Source organism: Chelonoidis abingdonii, chromosome 1, assembly GCF_003597395.2.
Source record: "Chelonoidis abingdonii isolate Lonesome George chromosome 1, CheloAbing_2.0, whole genome shotgun sequence".
Taxonomy (NCBI): Eukaryota; Metazoa; Chordata; order Testudines; family Testudinidae; genus Chelonoidis; species Chelonoidis abingdonii.
The window spans coordinates 124,887,078-124,899,286 of NC_133769.1; the positions used below are offsets into that span (position 1 = coordinate 124,887,078).

Sequence of the window (12,209 nt, forward strand, 5' to 3'; positions counted from 1 at the left end):
ATTTATTAAAAAATAACCCTAATTACTGTGACTGTGGCTGTTGTCATTATCCATGAAAATGTCTAAACTTCTTTTGGAATACTGTTGTTCTCTTGGCCTCAGTGACATCACATCGCCGTAAGTTACACAGGTTAATTATGTATTGTGGGGGGTTTTAAAAAGCTTTAATTTTGTTGTCTTTCACATCCATTGAATATCCCCTTGTTCTTTTATGAGAAGAGATCAGTAGAACAACTGATTCATATTCATCTGCCGTCTACCATTCCATCCTCTGGTGTAGTTGCTGATTTCAGTGACAGAGTACATATTTTTCAACTATAATTTTAAATTCCTTAAGCAATCTAAGTGTTATACTGTCTGGGCCTGTAGCTTGGTGTACTTCAATGTACCAGTTTGTTCTGACATCTCCTCTTTTGACACATCAGTCCCTCATCTTTAACTGAAACGTCTATATCTAGGGTAGGTATCTCTTCGATATCCTGTATACTGATGTATCCTTTTACTAGATTACAAACATTAATCAGGTATTTAGATCTGTTTTCAGTGTCATTTTAAATATTCCAAGCTCTTTCAGCGCAACACAAAAGAGATCTGTTTTCAAAGAGATTTATGCCTCTGATTTGCCCATATATGTCAAATACTTAGAAAAAGAATTTTTTTTTACCATATTCAGGACAACTCTAAGTGAAATGTCTTTGAGAAGATGGAAAGGGGAAATTATTGTAGAAGGCCTTTCATTGTAGTCAGGGTAATTCATTAGAATATTTTAGCTAATTGGACTTTAATAAAATTAACTAGTGTATTGTCTGACCTGCAAACATTTGATGTAGCTTAAAAACAAGAGATATTTTGTTATGTCTGAACAGGTAACTTCTGACAAGCCCTGCTGTGAATTTAAGAGTTAAGCTGAATCAATCCTTATTGGTTTCAAACAAAATCTCAAGCCATAACAAATCTCTGCTGAGAGCTGCAAGATTTGGGGTCACAGGAAACCTGGGATAGAATGTTCTAATATGGTGTATTGGTGGAATAGAGGTTTCTTATTATTATTAAACCTGAAAGTTTCCTACAGGGAACCAAGAGCTTTTTAATGAAGGATTGAGATGGATTTGTACCGTGCTGCAGTGAAAAGCTCTTTGTTTCCAATTTCAAAAGCTTCAAGGACTCAACATTTTGGCTCCCGACACAGACATGCTTTAGGCCACCTGCAAACTCTCATTTACGCAAATTTTTTTGGTACAAAACATTCCTGTACGTCGCTATATTTTTTTTCAGTAGAATTCCTGAAAAGGTTTATTATTTAAGTTCTATAGCTGCCACTGCCACTCTTCATGGTTGGTGAAACTCTTCAGGATTTGTGTTGAATGGAATTGTAGCTAGCACAACTCTATCACCATCAGACTACTGGACTGTCTACAATAATGGGCTGTCACCCAGGACAGGAAAAAGTTTGTGGTGCAAGTGACTCTGATGATGGGAAGTGCAAATATAGTTTGTAGTATAATAGCAGCTTGATGCCTCAAAACTAGAAAGAAGGAAACTCCCAAGGCTGTGATATTATTTGCCATAGGACTTCACTTATCAACAGTCCAAACCCAATTGTCATAACAATAGCAATGCTGCGCTATATTGTGTGAAACCTAGATTTGGATTTTTCACTTGCTGCTTCAGTGAAGCTCAGGCCCATTGCAATAGCAAGGTAATGTGTAGAGCAGATCTTTAAAAGGAAGGGATCATAGGTGCTATTTTGTTGACTAACGTATAGAACATTCATTGCTTGGCCTTCTCCTCTTCCACAGCTTCTGTCAGTGCATAGGTAATGTGTAAAGAAAAGAAAAGAAATATTTCATAGAGTAGTGAAGGGTGCTAAATTGGTCAGCCTGAAGCTGGCCACATTTGCTGTCAAAAAGAGCACATAGCATGCCCAAATGAGTGAGAGGAGACATGCACTTTGTAATATTTGTACAGGCAGTATATCATTCAACCACTAAATGTCTGTGTGCTGTACAGTGTCCTGGACCAGGTGTGCTCCTTGGTAAACAAAGGACACAAAGCTGGGACTCAAACTGTGTGAAAGTTGGCTTGGTCTGTTTTTCCATGTATTTGTACCTATTTTTTTTAAAATAAACTCTTAATTAAGATGGACACTTGATTCCATATATCATGACTCTTACTCCCTCTTCCCTCCCAAGAAAACAATACAGTAATTTGGTCTAATATTTTACAGGAAAGAAAAAGTTCAAGCGGAGGAAAATCTACTGCCAGATCACTCAGCACCTGCTTCAGAACCATAAAATGTGGAAGAAAGTAATTGAAGATGAGGAAAGGATAGCTGGGACAGAAAAGCAAGGTCTAGAGCAATCCACGCTGCACCAATCCTCGGAACAAATTCAGGCCATTAGGGAAGAGGAGGAGGAGAAAGGGAAATCCAAAGGGGAGGAGGAGGAGGACACAGCTATAGAACTGAACCAATGACAATATTTTCAACAGTATTTTAAGACAGATTGACTTGTGCACAGACTCCTTTTCAAGCCAGCACAACACTTAGACACAACACTGTAGAAATATTGGATAATGCGCCTACAGCAATTTGATTTGTTTCTCTTTCCTTTGTATGGTGAGATATATTGTTTAAACTCCTACGCTCAGAAGCTTTCGCACTGCGACACCGGCTTTTACAGACTTTCTTAACGAGGCAAGGGGAGGGTGGAATTATATACATAGCCGTTCATTGGCTGTGCACTTCAGCAAAATACATGTAGTGATATATTATGGTCACCGTGATATTACAGAAGAAAGTTGTCCAAGGAAATACTGCTCCTAAAGCACATTTGCAGTTAACTGTAAGGTACCAGTTAAGTAGATTTTGCTCTTAACGCTGAGGGATAAAAAGTTCCAAAGCTTTCTCAGAATGTTAATACATCCTGCTAACATATATGTTGGGGAGAAGAGGGCGCGCACGTGTGTGTATTTGGCTGGATGTACTATAATGTAATTTAGTTTGAGTTTTTATCAGACTAGGTTTAGCACATGGCTTGTGAACAAACACAAGGCCCCAATTCTAGGAAATTTGGGTCGGCGTGGAAAGTGGATCCCTTCGTAAGGAGCTCTGCATTTTCAGAGGCCAATGAAGCCTCCTTTTGCAGCCTGGTTGCACCACTGTCTTTCAGCAGAAGCCATGCGACTCTCACTGCTGACCTGGCACCATTTGGCAGCACCCTGTGACTGAACTCCTAACCACCTGCCACATTGGCACTTTCCAGACTGCCAGTGAAAGGAATGTGCATGGAATCCATCGTATCAAAAGTGTGGGTTATTATAGGGCACACTTTGTTACTCCTTGTTAAGAAAACTGTGCCTTTGAATGAGTTAGTGGTTTCAGGGAGCACTGTGTGTGTGTGTGAGAGAGAGAGAGAGAGAGAGACCTCGCATGCTTGAGAGTTAATCACACACTATTGCTTCCTCCCTCCCCCAGCCTTACATTTCCTTGTGTCAGTGGCCAAACACATTGTAAAATGAAGCTAAATTGTCATCTTTAAAGTGCAGCAGGAGCGGAGATGTGAAGCCATCCAGTTCCTTGGGCTCAAAAGGCAGTGTCTTTGTGATGCTCCAACAGAAGGTGCGGTGAGGGAGCAGCTGCTTGTCCATATTTGCTAGATGCTTGTATGCCTCAGCAGCCACTCACACCAGCTTCAGAGAGTGCCGTTTTTCAGCACAGGGTGCTGAATGGGAGCCATTTGCAGCTGGCATTCTGCTTAGATGCAACATACTCCATCCATACTACTTTATGGTTGCGGTTTGGGGGGAAAAAAAAGATTGGGGTTGTAGTAGAGCAGATAATTTTTGGTTTGTTTCTCTGTCATTTAAGCTGTGAGCCAAACGTCTATTTAAAAGGTTGATATTCACATTCAATATTTTATTTCACAATATTATATTTGTCAATGATTAGTTATCTAGATGTAAATATGGAGAAATTTGTATGGGTTCCTGTAGATAATGAAATCTTTAAGAAAAAGGGGGAAAAAAGGGACATGTTTTTGTAAAGGTAATTGTTTTAAGAACACCATTTTTATACAGTGTAGCCATTTCCAAGCCCATCAAATAAGGTCTTGAGTAGTTGAGTAGTTAAGGGAAGCCACTGCTCTACAGGAGCAAGACACTGACATATTCATGTTTATTGATTTAGACCGGTAGCCTCAGCCATTACCTTGCTAATTAAGGATTTACCAGAAATCTTTTGGCACCCCCCGAAACATCTGAGTTCATGATCTCCCAAAAAGGTGGACCAATGAGGTAAGCCATTCTAAAATCTGAGCCCGCATACCTCATTCATCAACAAAGCTTGAGTGGGGCTGCTTGGATGAATAAGAAATACGTAAGTAAAGGTTGCAGTAACAGCCCATCCTGTTTTAACTTAAGTCTCTGATCTGTCCATTGCTCACCCCCTTGTATTTACCACCCTTCACAGTATTTTATTGACTCATTAGTACTTCTTGGGAAAAAACAGAGAACATTCTGTTTATAAACCAGTCTGCATATGTGTTATCACTTCTGTATTTTTCTCCAATTCAGCCTGCAGTTTGGGTCTCTTTGTTTCTTGTGGGTTCATCTTCTCTTTATCTTTCCTTCCCCCTTCAAACAGTAGGAAGACACACTCCACTGTTAGTGACAGCATGATTATAGAGCATCATTTCAGTTGGGAACATCAATAGAAAGAGTTGATTAATGCTAAAAAAAAAATCAAAGATCCTGATTTCATTTTTTTTTAAGTAAGAGAAATCGGATAACTAAGCATAATTCTTTCAAAACAAAATGGAATGCCTCTCAAAGTTTTCTCCAAAGCACCAGCAGGTCTCCAATAATTCAAGCTTGCACTGTTTCAACGTTCATTCAGTCACCTCTGTCTATCATTTAATGTTTTGACACCAATTATATACCAGGTTGAAGAGCTTTCTCACAACATTTAACATGTCCTTTAATATTATTTTATAAAGAATCAAACTCACAGACACTGTAGAATTCCACATCCCAACTGATGATGAAAATCTATGGTGAGAGTTGGAATTTTTTAAAAATACCAGTGGGTTAAACAAAAAAACAAAAAAAAAAACCTTGGTGAAAACAAAAGCCAGGGTTCAAAGGTGCTAATAAGAGCACAGATGGTGTAATAAAGAGGGGAGGCATTCCAAATACAAGACTGAATCCTGCAAACCTTTTACTTCTGCACATAGTCCTGTTGAATTCCTTGTGTAAGTATGGGCTACTTACCGAAGCAAGAGTGCAGGACTGGGCCTCTGAAAAAGTGCTCTTTAAAATGTACCTAGAGGAAGAATTTAGATATATCCTTAGTTGTCGTCATTCTAGTTGCTACTCAGCAATATTAAAGTCTGTTTCCAATTCATTGAGCTTACTGCCTGTAGTGCCAGTGAGGCTATTACCAATTGCTGCATTACTGCACAAGCCTATTTGTGGGTGCAGTTAGACAAACTCAGGTCTTTTTAAATGAAGGAATTGCTGGCAGGCTTAGAACAGGAATGGTGAACATTATCCAAACTGTGGAGCAGGAGGCAATACAAGTGAAAGCAAAAACAGCTGGGACTGGTTAACTTGATAATATCCTGTCTGTGGTGATGTGCAGAATTCGTTGGTATTAGTAAAAAACCAGCTGCATCTAGTAACAAACCAGGTGACATTCTTGCACTCACATTGCTACTGGCAGAACCTGACTTCAGTAGGCAGTGACCCACTTATAAATCTTACCCGTTGTCTTTGAAAATGTTTTTCCACCAAGAAATTATCAGGAAACTTCCCAGGCATGTTTTACCAGTAAAAAGTAGGTTTGTATTGAATGTGTGCATTCAGTTTTGCTTTCTTTTGTAGTAGATAACAAAGCAAATAGTTGATTATCCAGAGATTTATGTACTGGTCTTGGCCCAAAAGAGAGGGAAGAACCAAAACTTTCAACCAGAAGTTTCAGCAGCCCTTTCAGGCCATTTTGGTTTCCTACTTTCTACAACCCTTTGGTGTTCTGAAATCCAGATAAACCACAGCCTGTGCAATAATTTTGAAACAAAAAAAAGTAAATTGCATTTCATCAGCAGTGTTCAGTTTTCAGGTAGAGAATCAATGAATGTCTAAAGTGTTGATATGAGATTCTGGTATGTACAGTATATTAATTATTTGTTTAATACTGAGGAAACCAAAGACCTTTTCAAGAATGTTTCTCAGTAGAAATAATAATTAGAAATTACTTTCTTATGGAATTCCATACTTTGGGGGTGGCAGGCACATGTCTCAAGTTCTACATTCTTTTTAAAAAGAGAGTGAGGATAGGTTATGACTTCCAATATTGAATCAGAACCCTCATTCCCTTGTTAATTTTGTCTTCTCCATTGTAATCACTAACTGCTTTAGCAGTGTGTGCAGCCACCATTGTGAAGAGAAGTACACTGAATGGCCTTGTATCAATCTACATGGCAAGTATTTCGTTTCTCCATCTTCTTCTTGTTATGCTACCCAGCCAGTTGCTCCTGGTTCATCCTTACTGGTTTTAGAATCTGCTTGTTTGTCAGCAGACATGTATTTTGTATTCCTCCCCCAACACACAGAAGATAGAGATTAGATAAAAACCCAGAACTATTTATCTTTTCCTTGAATGGTACCGACACTGAAATCATCCTGACTTTGAATCGAAGCCTGCCCATCTCTAGAAATAACCATTCTGATTGGGCGCAGATGGTCATAATCTAGGCTTAGTTGCACTAATCCTAATGGGAACTAGATAGCACACTAAAAGTTTTGATCCAATGTGCAAAACACCTGTTGCCACATGTCTTGGAAAATCAGCTGCTCTCCTTGATGCAAAAACAGTGTTAGATTTTTCCAGGTGATGCAGTGTTGCATGCCATGCATTACATACCTGGATGGAAATCCAGTGGCAATCAGGGATTCCAATGTGCTCTTAAAAAGGAGTTCAAATCTCTCTTCTCTGTAAGTGAGATTCACTCTTTGCAGAAAACTATAGCAGTGTCAGTGCGCCCCCAAAGACCTATTTTGAGCACTTAAGTGGAGTTTGGGCATTGTGGAATTTAGGTGCATCATTTAGTTGGTTCATTGGGAATGTTACCCAACTAAGGGCTTAAGGTAACAATTTTCAGACATGTTCAAGTGGCTTAGAATAGAATTTCAAGGGTATTTAGGCATCTAATGAGATTTTCAAAAGCACATAAGCAAGTTAGGTGCCAAACTCTCATTAATTTCAATGGAAAACAGGCATCTACCTCATGTAGACTCTTTTGAAAATCCCACAAGATGTTTGTTTGCATCTTTGGGTGCCTATATACCTTTGAAAACCTGACCCCAAAGTCCGTTTTCAAAAGTGACTTAGGCGGTTATGTCCCATTGACTTTCAATGAGATTCAGGCCCGTTAAGTGTTGTGACTTCTGAAAATGGAACTTTGGCACCTATGCCATGTTAGTCAATTTTTAAAAAAATTGTACCCTTATAAAAAATTGAGGGAAGACTTTTCAATTTGCCCCAAAAATATGAATGAAGCCATTAATAGGTGTAAATAGTAATTGCTTGCACTGCCTTACTCTGAATAGGGCCTTAACCTGCACCACTGATGTCAATGAGAGCTTTGCTGTGGACTTCAAGAGGCAAAGAATCAAGTCCATAGTCCCACTGATTTCCCTAGGACTGCTTGACAAGATGCTAGTCAACATGAATGTGGTTGGCAGAATCAGGCTGTGAGTGAGTCAGTACCCAGATTAAAGTACAGGACAGCTTGCCAACTCATACCACACTTTACATTCTTGTAACAAAGTAAGACACGCAAGCTGAGATGCAACTGTGCTTTGATTCATCCGAGATATTAACAGTGAAATAGAAACTATGCAGAAAAGGTTGGTTTACACTGGAATAATAATAAAAAAAGACAGTCGGCAACTACTTTGCTTCCTTCCCTCTGGTGAAGAAGAGGCATTTGACAATATTTTGGCATAAATTTGGTGGCTAGATATTACTAATATTGCTTTGGCCTGTGCATATTGGTGTCGTTGACAAGCACAGACGTCATGTAACTGAGAATAAAGATTTCTGTTTTAAGTGTGAGTGATGTGAGACAGGAATCACTTGAGCATTTTTATGACACGTTGATGGAAAAGTAAAGTGGCTCCAAGGCATGCAAATTGTTTTATCTACAGCCAAGCATGTGCCTTTTTGTTGCGGCAGAGAACAGTCTATACTGTGCAACTAGGGGCTGAGCACCAAGAGTCATTCAGTCTTTCCAGCCTTGGCTTGGGATATTTGCCTGAAAAATTGGGTATCTCCCAGCTGGCAGCATGGTATTGACGTAATTAGTCCTAACGTTGATGGGATTTTAAACATAGATGGAGACTGTTAAATTGGCAACCCCTAGGAAAGAAAGGAAACCTAGTCAAGTTCCAAATAGACTTTATACAGTGCAGCTGGTTTTTACTTTTCGTTCAAAACAGGGAGTAATCCTTTGGAGAGACTCAAGCATTGAGTTTCAAGGATGTTAACAGTAGTACTGTTTGACAGTCAGTCAAACATCAATAAATGCACTAGAGATGATTTTCCTCTCCCCTCCCCAAACTGAAAAGGAGGAATCCCTCTTTAATTTTTTTTAAATGAACCCACAAATATAGGAGCCTTTTGATGTCTGAGTTATCACTCTTTACAGATTTGCTGGTGGCATTTGTCAAAGAACCAGGCAATCTGAGGGAGATGGGAGGGTGGGGGGGAGAGGAGATATGATTTTGTGGTGTTTTTTGGACAGTATCCAGCCCTCCTCAAGAAAATAAATTGAAATAATCATAGGCATTGTACAGTGGTCAGTCTTAAAAATGTGCCAATTTATCTTAGATAAATAGAGATGGTTACCACTGTATTTGTGGTATTTCTTATACCTAAGCTTGGCAAAAATTGATGTTTGTTTATTTATAGTATTGATGTTTATTTTTAAGCATATTTTTAGATTTTTATCCATTTAAATTTTCACAGTTTAAGTTACGGGGAAGATCAAACAATTATTTAATGACAGTGACACCGAGATTCAAAATGTTAAAGTATTATAACTGTTAAAACACAAATTAACATCATATGTCAAAATACACAAAGTACATATCCTTAAATTAAACTCTAGTAAGTTCTTAAGCAGCATTTTTCTTATCTTTCCTATCTGTAAATTTTTATAATCAATAGAAATATTTTCTCATCAGTTTGTGTGTGTACAGGTGAAACCGATATATGTCGACGTTTACTGATAAAAATCAAATCCTTCCAAGCCTACTTATCTCTAGTATCTAAAATTGGCCAGTTCTTAATGATGACCATTATAATTGCAATCAACCAGCCTTGTCCATGGTCTCCTTGTCCACTTTTTACGGCGTGACTTAGAGATACAGGAACTAAGTATGTAAGTCTGTTGTCAAATAAGCCTTTACTCACTATGAGAGGAGGAAAAAAATCAATAGTGCCCATTTTAATCAATGTTTTCAGATGGCTGATCTGCGTGATTTATGTTTTCACACTTCTCAATGTATGTTTCACATTGCAGTATGTTTATGGTGTGAAAAATTGCACAGGGGGCTGTAGCTGTTGAACTGGCTGAACTGGTTGCTTCCAAGCTACATGAGCAACCTGAAATGGTTCTTATGATATACAGTATGTGGGTGTCAAGACCCAGATCTAGGTAATGGTGAAAATTTTGCTGCATACACAGTATTGCATTGCAGCTGTTTAAAAAACAAACTGGGAGAAATAACAGCAGTTTTGTCTTAAAACTACATCCAGATATAAAAGTAAACATGAAGCACTCTGTAACAGTCAAAGCTAAGGTGCATTTGTAAATGTAGCTGCCTTTTTGTTTCTTGGTTCAAAAAGTAAATCCAGCTGAGATCAAATAAGCAAAAAGTCCTTATTGTGTGGCCACAGTAAGCCATATGCATTAACTTCCACCTGTTTCAAGTTCGAAAGGAAGCTGTCATGGCACCTGGTAGCTGTAGGTAGTATGGGGCCAGAGATTGGGGCTGTGGACAAAAGAAATGATTTGAGGGATTTGGAAGTGGTAGGATGTCTACAGAGCAGTTGGAGAAATAAATATCTCAGGATAGAACAGTCCAACTCTATGCCAACCTTAACTTGGTTTGTTCTTAGTATTGCTCTGAAGTAAATGGACTTAAATGTTCCATTCTTCAACAATGTCTTCCTTTATGACAATGAACACTCACAAACTATTACTTAATGTGAATTAACAGTTACAGTTTGCTTTTAAATATATATTGAAAATAGTTGAGTTTTTTCCCCTGACCCTGATAGTTTTGTCTAACGTATAAACAAATCCATGTCTGTAATGTGAAAAACAATGAGAAAATGGTTAATGGTTTGCCATGCATGTACATAAAGTTTTAGGTAGAAAGTCCCATCTATCTATTAATGCTTTCCCTCTTCCTCCTTTCAAGATTTCTGCCTGATCCTGAAGCATAATTAAAATCTATATTACAGCAAAGGTTCAATTTTAAGTATTTATTAACATTAATACAGTACTACAGATTAGTATCTTAAAAGATCAAAGACAGCATTTGTAAATGTTATATAATGTCAGTGGTACTTTTATATTTTGATTTTTGTTAATATATATTTGGTCATTACTTCAAACACTCAACCTGTTTTTTTTTTAATCAATATAAAATGTTTGCATGGGGAAAAAGAATCTTAAGTTCACAGTCATATTTTTTAAATTGTAATTCATACTGTAGCTTTGTTTGCTTAACTGATAACATTTTCACTGATGGATGGCAGTTTATTTTTGATAGAAAAAAATCTAATACTAATGTTCAAACATATGATTTTATATTTGTGCATCACCAAAAATACTGGAAACATGTATCATTCAAAATGACTTAAAGAGATCATTTTCCAATATGGTTTCATCACCTGGACTATAAATGAAGTCCAGTGCTTGTATACCTGCGTATAATACGCACACATCCAAACATGCCCTCCCAAACCACCCCATTCAATATAAAATGTTCTTTGTAATTAGTTGAATCTTAGTGAATGTGATTGTGAAATCAGCTCATCAAGGTCAAAATATTTTCTGAATGACAATTCTGGGGAGGATGATGTAGTTGAAATAGCTTGATCCTCACTCGGTGTGGGGCAAAATTCTAAAACCCTGTTACACCCAAATCTCATCTTTAAGTCAATGGAGGTATTTGGCTACAAAAAGAGTAAAAGTTTCGTCCTTTGGGGGGATGGTTAATAACTTTGGATCTTACCTTGTGAGGTGCAGACCTCAGCATCTTGAAGAATCATTCATTTTTGATATATAATCTAAGCCCTAATCAATTCTGGCTGCAAGTTTTCCAGTGAATCACAACTGTGATTTTAAATTCATCCATCCATAATGTTTTCACTTGAAGGGGTAGCCTATTTTTATAAGGTAATATTTGATAAGCGTGTGTGTGTTATCTTGGAGATTCCTATGAAGCAATATTTTTAAAAAGAACTGCCAACCAAAGTGGCAATGCAGAAAAGTGCCATTTTGTGCAGGATTTGTACATGCCAACTTTTAACACAGTGTTCTTTTCACCAAGTACTACATGCATTAATTTATATTTATATATTGTCAATATTGTTGTAACCAAACTTCTCCTTTTTAAACACTTCAAGAACAAGGCCTTGTATTTTTAGGTGATGATCTTTCACAGACAGAAAAATTCTTTTCCTTTCACTAGTATCTTGCACTCAAGACATGTAGCAGCAATACTTAATATATTCCCTTCACAAGTATTTGTTAAGTGATTTAGTTAATGGCGGATAAATGTTTTGTACAAAATAGATTCTGTACAGAAAAAAAATCTTTTAGATAAACATTATTTATTTTTACTGTTTTGTAAGTTAGACACTATAATGAATCTCCTTTTTGCCAGAATTACTGGAAGTGCCTCTTGGTAAAATGTATAATACAGTAAATATGTATTCAAAATTATTAGAAATACTTGTCACAAAATGAACAATGTGGATGTTGCAATGTGAAGACAAATGTACAACATAAATATAATTCTGTGGTATCATACGTGCTGTGGTTCTTTTTCCTTTAACAGAGTTGAATTCAGCTACCCACCTTTCTCTGTAAGAACTGTCATACTGCAAGAGACCAATGCTCCCTCTAGGCTCTGAT

At 37.6% G+C, this 12,209-nt stretch overlaps 1 protein-coding gene across 1 annotated transcript in view; it reads left to right on the forward strand.

Annotated features, from left to right (window-relative positions):
• PDE3A (phosphodiesterase 3A) overlaps positions 1 to 11,864 on the forward strand; it is a 393,181-nt gene extending 381,317 nt beyond the window's left edge. The window contains exon 16 of the mRNA XM_032796048.2: positions 2,228 to 11,864. Within this exon, the coding sequence (XP_032651939.1) occupies positions 2,228 to 2,475 (248 nt within the window). The 3' untranslated portion in view covers positions 2,476 to 11,864. The remainder of the gene's footprint in view (positions 1 to 2,227) is intronic.
• Positions 11,865 to 12,209: the final 345 nt, after the last annotated feature.